The 17,059-nt window shown below is 51.2% G+C and overlaps 1 protein-coding gene across 1 annotated transcript; it reads left to right on the top strand.

The window, feature by feature from the left end:
* The first annotated feature begins 323 nt into the window (after window positions 1-323).
* Window positions 324-16,329, top strand: LOC146426339 (excitatory amino acid transporter 5-like). The gene is made up of 11 exons (XM_085040273.1): window positions 324-1,215; window positions 3,344-3,423; window positions 6,158-6,370; window positions 7,059-7,101; window positions 8,010-8,232; window positions 11,164-11,263; window positions 11,463-11,696; window positions 13,219-13,413; window positions 14,035-14,169; window positions 14,934-15,033; window positions 15,137-16,329. The coding sequence occupies exons 1-11, from the start codon at window positions 1,039-1,041 to the stop codon at window positions 15,272-15,274; spliced, it is 1,638 nt and encodes a 545-aa protein (XP_084896399.1). The 5' UTR covers window positions 324-1,038; the 3' UTR covers window positions 15,275-16,329.
* Window positions 16,330-17,059: the final 730 nt, after the last annotated feature.

The following is a 17,059-nucleotide window of genomic DNA, read 5'->3' as shown; positions in this document are numbered from 1 at the left end:
ATCAGGCCCATAGTGGTTTTCATATTTCCCATTCCCAGAGTGTCTTCAGCCGGGGACGCACCTGCCTGTCGCTGTTGAGCCGCTAGCAGAGAAAAAGACCCGGATTCTCATGGCATAGAAAAAAGAGCTTTATTATTTTGATTCCAACTTATATAGACTTTTCAGAGGTTACCCAGATTGGTCAGTCAGAAACCTCCCCCTAGGCCTGATTGGCCAGGCCTGAACTGTCCAAATCTCGAGACACTGTTTTAATAACATCCAAACTTTGTTTATAAAACACAGGAGAAAATTCTCATGGGAAAGACCTGTGCTAGCCACACCTGCCCTTTCATTCTGCAATGCACTCTGGTCTCAGCGACACTCCTGTCCTGAACCAGAGGCAAACTAGACATAGAAATACTCTAAAATGTACCAGATGCTCCAGCAGCACCTCATGGCCTCGGGGCAGCTTCCCTAGAGAGCTGGCAGGAGGTCAGATATGTTGGGGCAGATACTCGTGTGGGAACATTCAGCATCATCTGTTGGTGCCTTGGGCTAGTGTCAGCAGATGCTATGGGAAATTCTCTCATTAACTGGGAAAGTTTCCCTTTGCAAACCTTCCCCTCAAAAAGCCTACAGAAGGAGGTAGGATAGGGGTGCACTCACAGCCAGTGGGAGTACAAGATTGGTGCAGAACCCAGATCTGGTGGCAGGACCCAAATCCTTTTGGATTGGTAACAGTGACAAGAAGGGAGCAGGGGCTGAATCTCTGCTCTCAGTCTGCACATCGGCCCCCATCACAGGGGCTAGAGGGTTAAACTGGGAGGGTTCGGCACCTCACCGGCAAGATGCCAAGCCCAGATTAACCAGTTGAAGACGTCACTTTCCATTATGGGAAAGGCTCCCAAATATCCCTGAAGCTTTTGGTTCTGGGGATTAGACACCAGCACACTCAGCTCCCGGCACAGAGCAGGGGTCCCTCGGCGCTGCTGGGCTTGTAGCCATGAGCAGGGCTGGGAGCTGCTCCCAGAGGCATTGTCTGGGCGGCTGAGGACGACCATGTGGGAGTGGGTCAGGAGAGCTGTGCTGCACTCACTGTCCACGGCCCTCCTGCGCCTCTGGAAGTGGGTACGGGCTTTCTGGTACAAAAATGGCCTCTTGACTCTCTCGATGCTGTCGGTTGTCACCGGATGTCTCCTGGGGTTCCTGCTGCGGGCACTGGAGCTGACGGACCTGGTAAGCCTGGCTGGGATGGGGATGGGAGTCAGTGGAATGGAGCAGGGCAGGGGGTCAAGCGCTGGTGCCAGTAAAGGTCCCAGATGGACACAGCCACAAAAGCAAAGGCTCCTGCCCAATAAAACCACCTCAGGGCAGGTTTCTGCCCACATTTTTTTTTTTTTTTTTTTTTTTTTTTTAAGAAGAAGGTGCTAACAAATGCCTAAACTACAGGACAAATCCTGCCTCCCTCCAGTGGTAGTGGGGAGCTCTGGTTTGGACCCCATGGGGCTTCAGGAGCCTTGAGGTGGGATGGGGATGGGAGAGGGGGGAATGGTTACTCAGCTGCTAGATGCTCAGTAACAGGCTCCCCCCAACACCACCAGCAGCACTGAGGGCTAGGGTCCAGGAGATGGGGTCTGGGGGATGGAGTCCTCCCATTACTCTCCCCAGCTGTGTGCAATCAAACCATGTTTCCATGCTCTGGAGAGGACCCAGCAAAGAAATAGAGGGTTGGTGGGGAGCCTGGAGGGCTTCTAGGGGTCACCTTCCTTTGGTGAGCCTTGGAGACAAATGCATTGGAGAAAATGCACCAAAAAGGCACGTTGGCTCAGCACGTTCCAGGAGCATCGCGCTGTGAAACGGCACCAAGCTGAGATCCACTGACATCCGGCAGCTGGGCTGCAGCTCAGCCCTGATCCTCAGCCAGGCTGCTGAGCCCAGGAGGGGGAATGCTGCTCCAGGAGCTCGGCTGATGCTGGAACATCCCTGTGTTGCCCACTAGGATTTAGTAAAGTCTTGTCATTTCAATTAGACCCTTCAGCATCAGCGCAGCAGGGATGATCTCGTTACTTAATTGAAGCTGGGTGTAATCTCCCTGCATCCCAGTGTACACACCCGTGAGAGCCCAGCAGCCACCCACACTGGGCATGAGGTCTTGGGACTCCAGCCCCTCATCCTGCAATGCATCAAGTTTACCCATCCTCTGCTCCAGCCCCATCCTACCCTGTTGCCACAGCTCTGCTGTGAGCCTGGCAGCCACTAGAGACTGTCTCCACTAGAGATTTTCACAAAATCTGGAGGAGAACTGGAGAGGTGGCCAGTCCCTGCTTTCCTCCCTGCAATGGGAAAGTGTCACAGCTGGCAGAGATGTGCAGATCTGGCATTACCCCTTGCACCCAGCTGGGCCCGTTGCAGCTCCACTCTGCCTGAGCTCCCCAAGGACATCAGCCATGTGCAGGCCACACACTGGGACAGCACAGGGACAGCACAGGAGAGCAACTGAACTGTTACCTTGGCACCCCTCAAAGCCCAGTCACAGGGTGGTGGCTACTTTGGAATAACTAAAAAGTAATAACATTACTTTGGAATAACTAAAAGTACTTGCTTGGCTTGGGCGTAACTCAGATGCCTCCCTGACACCACTACAGTGGCACAGTGAAATAGTGGGGGTCAAGGATGGAGGGAGGGAAGGTAGGTGAATGGATGGATGGATGGATGGATGGGTAGAGATAGGGATAGAGAGAAGGAGGGATGCTGGCCAGGTTGCTGGTCCCACAGACCCCTCACTCTCCCCTTGGTCATGGCTGTGGGATCCGGACTTTGGGGGATGTCTCTGCAGCCCTTCTTCATGTCTAGGTAAGGGGTGGAGGGGGTGGAGAGATGCCATAGCACCAAGATTGTCCCATGGATGTGCCAGACACCCAGGCTCTCCCTGAGCTCAGCTTTGCCATCTGCAGCCACGAGATATTCCCACCTTTTGTTGGTGCCAGCAGCTGTGGGACACTTTTGCTTGGCTGCCTCTGCTCGCAGATAATGAGTGCAATGACTTTTGGGAGGAGCAAGTGGTGGGGCCATGGGGACCATTCCCCAGAAGGCAACAGAACCAAAGATGTTTCTGGGAGGGGACCAACCCCACATGGTCCTCTCTTGTTCACAGCCAGGTTTGCCACATGCCCAGTATTCCCCATCCCTGAGACAGCTCCCAGTAAGAGACAGCAGAGAAACAGCATCATGGAGCGCCTCAAGGAGTGGCTGCCAGCTCAGAACCAAGCTCAGAGTTGGATCTGGTTGGGAAAAAGGCAGATTTACCAAGTTTGAGCCCTTAACTGTAATAATTTACCAGACACACTCTCTGCTCTATGTGCAGGAGAAGCAGTATTTTTCCTTTCCTGGAGAGCTCCTCATGAGGATGCTAAAGATGCTGATCCTGCCCTTGATCACCTCCAGGTAAAAGACATCATCCTCTGCTCTAAAGCACCATCTTTCCATCACTTTGCAAAGATCGCCCTGTGGCCCCCTGCATTGAGGAGAGCATCCCAAAACTGCATGGGGCAAGAATAACCCTGGCTCCAAGCAGCTGGCAGTCAAGCAGCTGGCTTGGTGTCTATCAAACTCCATGATTTCCCAACAGTAATCTGGGACAAAACTTCACCTGGATTTGGTAGGCACTTGCACCCAGGTCAGACACCTGCACTAGCTGGGGTGTTTCACTTCTTTTGGGCAGCTGGTGATGCCAGGATCAACTGTGGGCAGTTGTGATGGGCTGTTTAACCTCATAGCAGATTCCCTTATTTAGAGAGATTTGAGAAAGTTCAGATAGAAACCATAAGCATCTCCCAGTGCTCTGTCTGTGTTTGCAAATCCCCACTCTATTGGCCCATTACAGACCTAGAAATAAGGAACAGAGCCAGCACTCATACTGGGGTCTAAGCAAGATCTTGAAAAGCTTATAACATATTGTAAACAATTGCTGGTATGTGCTCATTAGACACACATAAATGATCAGGTCCTGGTTCTTTCGAGAATATATCATTTTTCTATTGTTTGTCAGAGTTTGCTTGTTGTCCCATTTGCCTCTGGGTTTTTTTTGGGAGCAGTGTGGTCTCTACCTGGCCACACTTGGCCTGTTCAGTACCATCCCTTGTAGAGATGTCTGTACGTCACACCCCTCCCCGGGGTGCTTGAGTGTTTCCCTTTGCTCTCAGCCCTCCCAGCAGCTCAGTTGGTGGGTAGTGTCCTCTGATCACTCTCCTGTCTGTGAGTGCAGGGTCTGCAGAGGCCTCCTGGGAGTTTTCTTTCATGCTGAATTGAACCAAGGATTTTTCTTTAATTCCTGAGTGATAGTGGTATCTTCCCTCTATGCACCATCCCAGAGGGGACTGGGTGTGCTCTGGGGATGGAGCTCTGGAGCTCCCCAAGCCCCAGGCTGGAAAGCACCACGTACACCAGTGTTGCTTTTCTGGACTCTATTGAGTTTCCAAGGGCCCTCTCCTCCTGGACATATGGCTGCTGAAGGGGATCTGTGGGCTGGCCACCACCTCAGTCACCCTGTGTATCCCCAAGGTTGGCACTGACCCTCGCAACCCCTCTGTCACATCCTGCCTGAGGGTCAGGGCTTGGCTGGGTTCTGCAGGGGCTTAGCGTGGGTCTGCATGTGCGTGGGGCACATTGCAGCCCCCAAACCCTCACATTTAACAGAATCCTGGCATATCCTGAGTTGGAAGGGACCCATAAGGATCATCAAGTCCAGCCCCTGGCCCTGCACAGACACCCCAGCAATCCCACCCTGTACATCCCTGAGAGCACTGTCCAAACACTCCTGGAGCTCTGGCAGCCTTGGGGCAGGGACCATTCCCTGGGGAGCCTGGGCAGTGCCCCAGCAGCCTCTGGGGGAAGAACCTTTCCCTGAGATCATCCCAAGCCTGACCCAGCTCCAGCCATTCCCTGGGCTCCTGTCCCTGTCCCAGAGCACAGCTCAGCCCCTGCCCCTCCGGCTCCCCTTGGGAGGAGCTGCAGCCCCCGAGGAGTCTCCCCTCAGTCTCCTCTGCTCCAGCTGAACAAGCCAAGTGCCCTCAGCTGCTCCTCACACCCTTCTCCAGCTCCGTGTCCCTCCTTTGGACACTCTCTGACTCTTTAGATCCTTCTGATCTTGTGGTGCTCAAAGTGCCCCCAGCATTTGAGGTGAGGCTGCTCCAGCACAGAGCAGAACAATCCCTCCCTGGTCCAGCCAGCCATGCTGGGCCTGGTGCCCCCCAGGACACAGTGGCCCTTTGGGCTGCCAGGACACACCGGGAACTCAGATCCAACTTGCCACCAAGCAGGACCCCCGGGTCCCTTCAGGCAGTGCTGCTCTCCAACCTCTCATTCCCCGGTCTGTCCCGGCATCCAGGGCTGCCCCATCCCTGGCAGGGTCCAGCACTTGCCCTTGTTGGAACTTCATCACACGGCTGGGGATTTCCTAATCCTCATATTTGTCAGGGTCTCTTGTGGGGCCTCTCTGTCCTTGACGGTGTCAGCAACTCCTCCCAAGTGAGTGACCTCAGCAAACCCACTCAGGTCCTTCCAGTCCTGCCCCCGGCTTGTCCCCACCACCTGCACCGCTCTCCCTGCTGGGGCAGCCTGTAATGCCCTCTCTATTTTTAGTGCAGTTTTGCTGAGAAGTAGCTTATGGGTTACTTCTTAGGAAAGCTTACGTGTGCATGAAATCTGAACCTGCAGCTCTCTCCTGGGGGGCGTGGGGTTCATCCCCACCAGGATTTTATGAACCTTGCTGGTACATTCTTTTGCTGCTCACAGTGACACACAGCAGTGGAACGAGTCAATGAAGATATAAGAGAACAGCATCTCACAAAAAAGGAGCAACATCAGATATTTAACATCAAAATACACTAAGAATATAAACTTCTTAACCTTCATAGAAAACACAAAACACAGCCAGACCATGAAAAGGGGTTTGGAGGTGTCTCCTGCCCTTCACAGCACAGCTTGGGTTGCCACAAGCCCATCCTGGGTGTGAGACCCTGTGGGTGCAGGCACAGGAATGTGCTCTTGCTCAGTGATGCCTTAGGCTTTGGTTTAAAAAACATCTACAGAAACCCTTCCCACCTTGGAGGTTTTGCCCATCAGATGCATCCTGTGCTGTTTGGGGAGCAGACAGTGACCACTTTGTTCTGTGCTGCAGCCTCATGTCCGGGCTGGCCACCATGGACTCCAAAGCCTGTGGTAAGATGGGTGTGATCACCATCACCTACTACCTCTGGACAACCTTCATGGCAGTGACCGTGGGGATCATCCTCGTGGTCAGCATTCATCCTGGTGCAGCTGCCCAGAAGGACAACTACTCTGTGGGAAAAGTGGTGCTCAGCTCCGCCGACGCATTACTCGATTTAATCAGGTGTGTCACAGGATTTCAGCAGGAGCCTACATTGTGGTAACAAGATCCTCCCAGAAGGTTCTGAGTTCCCAGGAGACGCTGACATGTCAAGGAAAACAGGAGCCCACTGGCCAGGTGCTGGTACTTCCAAGCCCAGCAACATGGGGTTCATTTCCCCCCACCATCCATGTCCCTCTGGCCAGTCTGTCACTGCCACTGCTCTCCCAAAGCCACCAGCAAAGAGGGGCACTGCAGCAGAGAACAGACAAGAGTTATGTTCCCTGCAAGGCTCAGATTCTCCTTTGCAGCCCCAGCTGGGACATGCCAAGTCCAGAGCTGGCCCAGGGCTGGGTTAAGGCAGCAGATGGTGTTATCATGGGGAGGGGTTGCAGCACAGACCCAGGGGCTGGGGAGAATATCCATTTATGGAGGTACTGGATTGACTGGATCAGGTTCTGAGCAGAAGTCTGCAGAGGGCAGATGTCCATCCCAGGCTTCGGCTTTCCACCAATCCCATCTACACATGGTTCTCAGTCCTGCTCTGAGTTCACCCTCCAGCCTTCCTTTGCTCTCAGCTTGCACAGAGGACATCAAGCTGTTGTTGGCTTTCATGTCCTCCTCTAGACATTGTGCTCACCAGAAGTGCTTCCCAGGATGCTCCCCAGGCTCTCACAACACACTTTAACCCTATGACATTTGTTTCTTACAGAAACATGTTTCCTTCTAACCTGGTTGAAGCTTCGTTCCAGCAGGTGAGTTCACCTGACCCCTCTGCATGCAGCCAGGATGGTGCTCAGATCCACACGGGGCTGCCTCTCTATCCACCCACACCCTAGACAGGAGCCCATTCCTTCCCCTTCCCCTTCCCCTTCCCCTTCCCCCCGCTTCCCCTTCCCCTTCCCCTTCCCCTTCCCCTTCCCCTTTCCCTTCCCCTTCCCCTCCCCCCCCCCTTCCCCAGCCTCCCTGAACTTCCCTTCCTTGAACTTCTCTGAACTTCCCCTCCCTCTGCCTCCCCCACACTCACCCGAGGGTGGGCGCCCGAAGGCAGGAGGGTGCTAGGAGGGCACAGGCTAACAGGGACCCCCGTGCCTGCCCTCTGCCTGCGAGGCTCCTGTACAGGAGCAGCACACATCCCTTCCCTCAGATCCCGTTCCTATGCAGTAGCTTTTCAGTCCCTGGGTGGCAGCGGGGTGGGCAGGGAGCAGGCAAGGGAAAGGACACAAAGAAAGGACGCTTGAGGGAAGGTGGAGTGGTCAAAGGGGGAGACTAAGGAGTGGCCAGGTAGGCTGGAGGGACAGGGAAAACGAACAAAGTCATGCAATTGGGAGAGCATCGGTAAAGCCCCCAGGAGGGATGGAGGGACGTCTCCATGCGGACCAGAGTGTTCCCCCAGCGCTGTGCTGGCAACCCGCAGGGACCCAAATCACCAACACCACGAGTCTGCTCAGCAGCCTTGGCTGAGGACTGTCTGCAGCGAACAGCCACAGCTCCCCCTGCCTCACTCTTACTCCTTGTTTCCACCAGCATTTTACTGCCTGGAAACCAAACCTTTAAACCTCCAGGAGCACCCAGCCTAGGTGCTGGCTTTGCCTCCGTGCTCAGAACGGGATGGAGCTCGTGGCAGCAGCACATTAACCTCCCTCTTTTGCTTCTGTTCCAGTATCGAACTGTTCTTGTCCCGGTGGTGAAGTCTCCTGGTTTTCCAAAGATCCCAGGAAAACCTGTCAATTTTATTTACTTTGCACCTGATGATGAAAACCCTGAAATCCATCGGCCTGTGTTCCTTGAGCTGACACCATCACCTGAGATGACCTACAGGACCCTGGCTGGAACCAGCAATGAGATGAATGTGCTGGGGATTGTCATATTCTCAGCAACCATAGGTACCTGTTCCTCCACGGGCCCAGGGGTAGCCCAGGGTGGCCACTGCTGTGGCCACCACACTTTACCTGAGCTAAAGATGTGGGATGAGGTTCTTTTCACTTCAATTGCCCCAGTCCCTGGGAACTGGGCCCAGCACAGAGCTCGTACCAATGCCCCTGTCAGCACCACCTGTGGTGGAGTTCACTAAAGCTGTAGGCACTGGGAAAGCTGTTTTTACCTCGTATTTCCCAAATGAGCCTTCACAACCCACATGTGGGTACTAAGGGTTGTCAAACCATTACATAAGATGGGGAGTCCTTTTAATTAAGGTGTAATTTTGCAGAGGCTGCCTGGAACACAGCTCACCACAATGACCCAAACCCTTCATGCCGAGTGTTCAGCCCCTGAGCAGGCAGGATGTGACAGTGGGGTCAGACTTGGTGCTGTTACAATTATATGGGAATTCCCAACAGGACTTTCTGCAGGAGGTAGGGAACCATCCTGCATTGAACAGCTGGCAATCCAGCGGGGACAAGGCATTGGGCAGCAATTTTGGGTGAAAGAAATAGCAGAGGTCATTGAGAGACACATGCAAGAGGTTTAAAAGGGAGAAAGTCATGGAAAGGAGGAACTTGGAGCTAGCTCAAAGCGTAAGAGGACATGGGCTGCAAAGCTGAGGGAGAAAGGGAGGAGGGAGGGATCAGGAAGGAAAAAGAGTAGGAGGCAATGAGATGAGCACAGTGGCAGGATTATGTGTAGATTAAGAGGTGAGGGCAAGGAGCTTGAACTTTGTGTATAAGGAACCAAAAAGCCAATTAGAGGATTTGAGGGATCAAATGGAGGCAGCACAGCCAGCACAACACTGGAGTGTACTGGACTGTGGTCAGAGACACTGAGAATGGCCAGTTCTAAATGTGAGACCTCAGAGGAGTTGGCCATAGCAAGACTGGGCAGAGCCAGACCCACCAATAGATCCTTACAGCCAGAAGACGTCTCTGACCATCTCCTGTCCTGGCAACCTCTGCAGATCTTGGATACCCAGGGAAGGTGCTGAGCTCCTGCCCACAGGACATGTGCCCCCCTCCAGCCCCGCCAAACCTGCAAGAAGCTGCTTTTCTCTTCTAAGATTACACTTCACCACCCCTCCGTGGGAGTGGGATCAGCCTGAGTTAGGAGGCAGCGGGAGATCACCTGAATCAGCCCCAGCCACACCACCTGCACTCCCCATGTTTTGCCCAGGATGGATTGGAGCTCCAGAAAGCCACAGACTGGCAGAGCATCACCTGCGCCAGGCACAGGCAGCTTGATAAATGACATTTGTACACCCACAGGACGCTTTCCCTGTGAGGAGAGGCTGAATTAATAGAGTGTGCCTGGCAGAAAACAGGGACAATCAAGGCACCACAGCCCCATGCCTTGGGAACAAGGATCACCTCCTCTGTGCAGCAAGGTGGGAGGGCCAGGTGGAAGCTGGTTGAGCTCTCAGCAAAGTGTATCTATGTTCAACACCAAAATTAGGCAGGTTGTGGGGCTGAGACCAAGATGTCCATGTAGCACCCACTGGGTACCCAGAGTGAATTTGCTGTGGGAGGTGACCCCACACAGCTACCCCAGCTCTGACAATTCCTTCACTGTCACTGAGCATCTCGGTCCTCTCTGTTCAAATGCAGAAGAGTGCAGAGTTTTCAAGATCCTTGCAGGAATCTGTCCATTTGCTTGGGCCACATCTCCCGAATCAGCTCTGTAGGACCTAAAAAGAAATTACTTTCTTCCAAAGAAACTCTTGTGGCCACCAAATACTGGATGAATACCCACAGGCTGAGATTTAAACATGCCAAGCCTTGTCTCATTTCTGAAAGTTCTGGCAAAAGTGACCCCACCTCATCTCTCTTCTGAGCAAGGCAAGAGATCCAACCACCCACCAAGGGCCTCTTGGAGTCCTCAAACCCTGAAGACCGAAGGATTAGCAGGACAGGATCCTGTCTATATTCTTCTTTTCCAAGATAAAGCAGACACCTGCACAGTGGTTCAAAATTTATTTTAGCCAACACAGAAAGGACTTGCACTGAGCTGGCAATAAGATGGGCAAATGCTCAAAGGCTCCTTTTCCTTTTGCTTGTTGGGTTCCTGGAAAACCTCCCGGCCAGTGAATGGGGTTTGGCACTGGTAGACAGGACAGCACCATAACCCCTCTAACCATTCCTGTATTTCTGCTCTAGTATTCCTTCAACAGAAAATTAGGCTGGATTAAGTTAATGCAACAATATCACAAGAAAAGTCAGGAGAGAAGGCTTAATGCCTGTATCTAAACAACTCAGTCAGATCCTTCCTGACATATCAGTACAGCCACTTGTGTTGTCACCACCATGGCACTGCCTGTGAGCCACCAACACTGATCAGTCCAGTCCTCGAGGGAACTGGGTGTGGGACCAGGGCCTGAACACTGCTCAGTCACTGCGTGGCAGCCAAGAGCCCCTTTCACTCCAGAGCAGGGCAGAAATGCATCACAGCATCACATCTTCAGCTACAGAGAGCCCTACCATACTTTATACTTTAAAAAATTACATTTTTATTTCCAGATTTCATTATTCTTGTATTACCAAACAGCAATCCAGATATCCTCCTAATCCAGCTAATCCACTGTTTATACATCCCAGGAAATTACTGTTCCAGCATTGAGCAGCAGTGAAGTTTTACTTGTTTTCTGTGCAAGGAAGAGTCCAAATCCTGGATTTGGGTCTGGTGGGGTTTTGTAGACAAAGGCCAGATCTTTGCGTTTGCCTGGAACAGAGAATGGCCGTGACTTGTAAGAGCATATGGTGACCTGTGCCAAGTCAGATTTTGCCCAGTGAGCCCCATTCTGTGGCCCCCAGAGCTTCAAGAGACTCAGCCTGACAGGTGCTGATCCCGTGGTGCTCCCGAGTAATGTAACCTGCTGTGCTTGATTGCAGGACTTCTCCTGGGAAGAATGGGTGAGCGAGGAGCCCCGCTGGTTAATGTGTGCCAGTGTCTGAATGAAGCAGTTATGAAAATTGTCTCGATGGCCGTTTGGTAAATCTGGTTTTGATTGATTCAGTTGTTTTCTTTCCTGCTAAGGGCAATGCTGGTCACACATCTGCAAGTATCTGTAAAGAGCACTGAATTTGTTCTTGTTCAACTGTACCTCACAGTACCAAACACTGCAATGTCTGTCATGCAGTGCTTCAGTGATTGCTGCATCCTCATAATTTTTTATGCTTATTGTTTGCAGGTACTTTCCCTTTGGCATTGTATTTCTCATAGCTGGAAAGATCCTGGAGATGGAAGATCCGTCGGTTATAGGACAGAAGCTGGGACTGTATGTCATTACAGTAGTGTCAGGGCTTGCCGTCCATGGAATCATCCTCTTACCTCTGCTTTTTGTGCTCATCACCAAGAAAAATCCCTTTGCTTTCATTCAGGGGATACTGCAAGCCTTGCTCATCGCCTTAGCTACATCCTCCAGGTAGGAAAACGTGCCTGGAACCTGTGGATACCACAGAGCAGGCATCTGGTTTAGCAAGAGAGACATGGCTGTGTCCGGCCAGGTGAGCTTTGGGAGGACAGGTGTAAGGTGTAGCTCAAAGCAAAATTATGCTCCAGCACCATTTGAAGTGAGAACGCTCCTGGTTTTAGGAGGAAGCAGATGCTTGGACCTGCCCTGGTCTGCAGATCTGGGCAGCTCCTGGTGCTCTTCTACTCACCCTCTCCAAGAGATTTCCCAGAGAAAACCAGCAATGTTTGTGTATGTGTGTGCACACTTCTTTCCATTGCTGCAGTCTTCTTTCCATGAATTCAAACTAGGGCTGTTGTAGGTGCTTTATAAACTGCATGGGGTTATGATCCTGGAGTTTAATTGAAAACATCATAAGCTCTTCTGAACACTTTACTGACAATCTAAAATCAACTACACTATATCTCAAGTTCATCCACAGAAAAATCTTGCCTACTTTGAGAAGACTTTATCATTTTAGATTATATTTATTTACCCTGTTTTCATTGAAATACATTTCTTATAACAATGAAAAAAACTTCACACTATAAACTACTGTCCTTTCCAGAAGACGCACAAATTCAGAAGATTTTCCTGGAGAACATTTGATCAGGCAAAGGGTTTTTCTGGCCAGCTGTTGCTTCTCCACATAATACCAATAAAACCACCTAGACTGTGCCTCCCTTCCCCAGTGCCCACTGCTGCAACCGTTGCTTCAGCAACTCTTAGTGACCTGGTCTGCTCCTGAACCTGGGTTTCCAGCTCTGTCTCCATCAGGCTTCTCCTCTGCTCTGTAGCCAGTCAATGGAGGGAGAGCTGCCACAGAGGGAACACCCTGCTCCTTATCCCAGGCCTGTGGTCTGTGCCCAGGGCTGGAGCCGCTGTGCTGCATCCATCGCCTTTCCCAAATGCAGTCCCCACCTCCCAGAATCTGTCATAATCCCATCAACTTCTTTTCTGTGGTTTCCCTTCTTCCACCTGTTGTTCTTCCTCCATTCCTCATCCCAGTTCCCGTGGGACAGTTGTCGTTTTTGTGCTAAACAGAAACAAGAGAGGTAGGTCAGGGGGGACAGGATCTGAGGCAGGTGCCCCTCACGGAGGAGAGAGGTGAGGACCATGGGGGTCTGGCTGGACCCCGGCACAGCCAGTGCTGGCATACTCTGTCCCACGCTCCAGGAGGTGCTGCAGGATTAATGTGGGCACCAGGGATGTTCAACAAAGCTGCAGTCATGGCACACAGCTGGTTAAAGGGGTGCCTTCAGCCACCGAAATGATATTCTGACATTTTCTCTCTCAGCCTGCAGCTCACTTGGCTTATGATGTCTATTCCCCAGGTGGTGAGAGCTGAAGAGACTTTCACTGCTACAGCAATTTGTGTAACACTGCAGCATCAACCCTCAGGAGGGCTGGTATTTGTGTCCCATCACAGTAACTCCAACCTATAAAGCTCAACACAAATGACAGAGACAATTACTGCTCGTTTCTTGTCCTGCAGCTCAGCCACCCTGCCCATCACCCTCAAGTGTCTCCTGGAGAACAACGGCATCGACAGACGCGTGGCACGGTTCGTGCTCCCCGTCGGGGCCACCATCAATATGGATGGCACTGCGCTCTATGAGGCAGTTGCTGCCATCTTCATTGCCCAGGTCAATGAGTATGAACTGGATTTGGGACAAATTATAACTATAAGGTAAAAGTTTCTTTGCAGCAGCCAGATTGTATCTCTCTATTCCTCTTTACAGACATTAGGACAACCTCTTGCATTTTTCCCATTTGCAGAGATCTTGTTAATGCACAGAGTGACCTTTTCTGGGAAGCTGAGGACCAGGGAAGGGTGCAGCATGTCCCAGTTCCTGTGCCAGGGAAAGCTGGGCTGCCTCTGCACCCCAGAATCTGCTGCAAGTCAAGGATTTTGCCTGTAGGGAAAAGCCTGGCTGCACAGAGTGTGGCTGGAGCAGGTCAGCGCTGCAGAGCCAATGAGCATAGAAGGATTTGTGCAGGTGTCATTTACTCCTCTTCAGGAATGGAATATCCTCATTTTGTAAGCAGGGAAATAAATCATGTAACTAAATAATAATTAAGTACAATTGCAAATACTTAGCAATTTTAAGGAGGGAGTCCCTACCCTGAAGGCAGAGGGGAGCACATAGCCAGGGCACCCACTCCCAGCCCCTGCTGTGCACAGTAGAATTTGTGATAGCACTTGGATAGTGGAGGAAGCCAGATCCAATCCAATCCTTCTACACAGGAATAACTTACTTTGCCACGCAAACACGCTGGTTTGAATTGCACAGCTGCCTTCTCTTTGCAGCATCACAGCCTCAGCAGCCAGCATTGGGGCCGCTGGGATCCCGCAGTCCGGGCTCGTCACCATGGTCATCGTGCTCACGTCTGTGGGGCTGCCCACTGAGGACATCACCCTCATCATCGCTGTCGACTGGGCTCTGTAAGTGCTCTCCAGGCCACTGCTACAGGCCGTGCCAAGTGCCAGTTCATGGTGATGTATCTTCATCTCAATGGATGAAACTAGATTGCTCTCAAGACAGAAACTGGTGCTGGATTACACTTGTCACAGACAAAGAAAACACACAGCTTGGGAAATGTGCCATTCTAAAGTACTAAGACAAAAACAAAGTGAGTCATCAGGTGAGAAACCAGAGAGAGCAGATGTGGAGTTACAGAACCGGCACGTGTGCAGCTGGTTTGTACTTCACAGCCCCTCTGTGAGAAGAGGGAATAGGGCCAAGTATTATGGCTCCTTTTCTCTTTTCCTCACATAAAGGAAAGTTAATACACCACCAGTTCAACCTTTCAGCATCACACGGTACCCAGCACTTTCTCCTGCTGTGAGAGGTGTCTGAGTAGACAAGAGAGGAGCTGTGGCTGGATCTACAGGATTTCTCCTCAAGAGGCATCTCAAGGAATTTTATGATTTGCTGAGGCACTTAGCACAACAACGCCTGTCCCAGTTTGGGAGGTGGCACAGGCAGATCCCTGCACTGCTCACACAGGCAGGCTGAGACAGATGCTGCCCCAGCACGGGACTCACACAGGGACTGTTTTCTCCCTGTATCTGCAAAACCAACGCAGCACTTGGCAACACCAGTGGGAGGGACAATCAGGATGGGGGCTGACATGTTCCAAAACCATCAACACCCCAGGCACATTGGCTGTGGTCACCCCCTGCATCGTGGTGCTGTCTCTCCACAGGGACCGACTACGAACGATGACCAACGTCCTTGGTGATGCCCTGGCCGCTGGCATCATAGCACACGTCTGTGAGAAGGACTTTGCCCCAAAGCCCCCCCCGGTACGTACAGCATGGTGGGAGGGCAGGGGGTTGCAGAACATGGCAGGACAGGCACAAGGCACCTGCTCACTCCAGAAATTAAAACTGCTCTTTCTTTTTGCAGCAGGACCCAGTGAGCAACACAAACAAGTTTCCTTCCACTGAGCCCTCACACCTGCATCCCAAAGACAATGTGATTGAAATGATTGAAGAAACCTTGCTGGATCAGACAGGAGTTCACTATAACATCTGCCAGGTGTAGCTAATGGCATTCCTGCTCCCGGGAATGACATCTTGGTGCTAAACACTGACATTGTGAGTGTTGCATATGGATGCTCTGCAAGATAAAGGCCTTACTTGGCACAAAAAGTGGGAAAAAAATCCTCTCTTATCCTTTGAAGACTGTGGCACTCTCAGCAGGCAACCAAGTGCATGGCTCTGCCGCTGGGGCAGGGAGCCAGCTCTTTGCGCCTGAGGACACAGCTTGGAGCTTGCTGCCCTGTCTTAAATGGCTGGGTTTGAAGGATTTGTAACTCCCATTTTTCCATGCTTAGCTGTTTTTGAAAGTTAGGGAGGTGAGCAGGTGTTAGCAGACTGGATTTGGTGAGAATGCAGTAGGGATGGGACATAACTCTGATCCCTCTGGCCAGCAGGTGTTTTCTGCAGGCCAGGCTGTGCTCCAGGAGCTTTTGTTTTCCTTATTATAGAGATTATTTTTAGGTGAATTTTTGTCTAGAGCTCAACATCCAAGTTGGACATAACTGGATTTCCCAGCTGTCAGGTTACAGACAGGACAGCTGAACTGTTCCACTCTTGCAGGGACAGTGGGATCCACTGGCTGCAGGGATGGAAGGACCAGCTGTACACCTGTTTCTACAGCTGTTTTATTACAGAGAACTAATTAACCAGGCCCAATTGCAACCGTGTTGATTTTCCCAGCTACAGATCTGTCCCCAAGCTCAAATTCCAATTACAGCCTTAAAATCTGGGCTTCCCAGGGCAGCCTTCTACACAAAAGCCTTTTATACCAATGATTCATATCACTGAATTAATCTGTCTCTCAAAATGTCATCTCATCCCTTTTCTCCCTCTTGGTCTTTCCAGCCACAGCATTAGGACTTATAACACAGTTCAGACCCCCACATCACTGAACTGTTCTCCAATTGCACATAAACATAACATTTTCTGTGCGAAATTCTTTCACAATGGAGTCAGAGGTTGTAAAAAAAATTCTCATTTAGAAGAAATATTCATTCCAGTTTTGCCAAATGAAAAGCAGAAACTATTAAATATCATAAATCAGCTTTTGCACAAAAACTAGTTGTCTTCTATTAACTTACAAAAGCTTTCATAGAATCAGAATCCCAGGCAACGTAAGCTTGAGGCATTGCTGTTAACTCTGGCCTTTCTCACCCTTTCTCCTTTGTGAGGTTAATACCTTTATAAACATTAGAGCCCAACTGCTCTTCAACAGGAGCAGTCACATCATTTGCACACCCAAAACATCTCAAATCAATCTCTGCAGCTTCCCCAGCCATCCCTCCCTCCTTCCCTGATCGATCACCTTGATACATCACACACTGGTTCAGCATCGCTGGTTCTGAAGGGTTTTGTGGCTGTTCCTTTATGCCAGGAGCAAGCTCAGGCACCCAAAAACCCTTGGGAGATGCTGGTGAACACTGGGGAGGCTCCAGGCAGCGCCACCTCTGAGACAAAGATCCAAGTATCTCATCAGTCTACAACAATTACCCACACCCCCCAAACACAGCTGGACAGACACTTCCAATGCACTTGCTCCAAGGTAATAGTTAAAGCAGGCAAGATTTATGAGACCTTTCTGGTGCAATCACTGGTGCATGGGAGTGCCCACATTTCTCAATGGCTGCCCCAGGTGAGTCAAAGACGACCAGCACAGGCAGCCAAGAAGAGTCCCACTTTCACATCCATTCTCCTCTCATTAATAAGCTCTGGACGTTACAGCACACAATTAACACTGCAACAAAAGGCAGGACTGAATGTCCATGGCAGAGGTCCTTGAGTGAGTGCT

This window comes from Lichenostomus cassidix, chromosome 28 (genome assembly GCF_008360975.1).
Source record: "Lichenostomus cassidix isolate B80296 chromosome 28, HeHo_3.0, whole genome shotgun sequence".
Taxonomy (NCBI): domain Eukaryota; kingdom Metazoa; phylum Chordata; class Aves; order Passeriformes; family Meliphagidae; genus Lichenostomus; species Lichenostomus cassidix.
This window is presented reverse-complemented; position numbering and strand designations above follow the sequence as displayed.

Excerpts from the sequence above, each read along its gene's own strand:
- LOC146426339 (XM_085040273.1), top strand. The coding sequence starts at position 1,039 with ATGTGGGAGTGGGTCAGGAGAGCTGTGCTGCACTCACTGTCCACGGCC. Across the intron at positions 1,216-3,343 it reads CACTGGAGCTGACGGACCTG|GAGAAGCAGTATTTTTCCTT; the intron begins GTAAGCCTGGCT and ends CTCTATGTGCAG. Across the intron at positions 11,264-11,462 it reads ATTGTCTCGATGGCCGTTTG|GTACTTTCCCTTTGGCATTG; the intron begins GTAAATCTGGTT and ends TATTGTTTGCAG.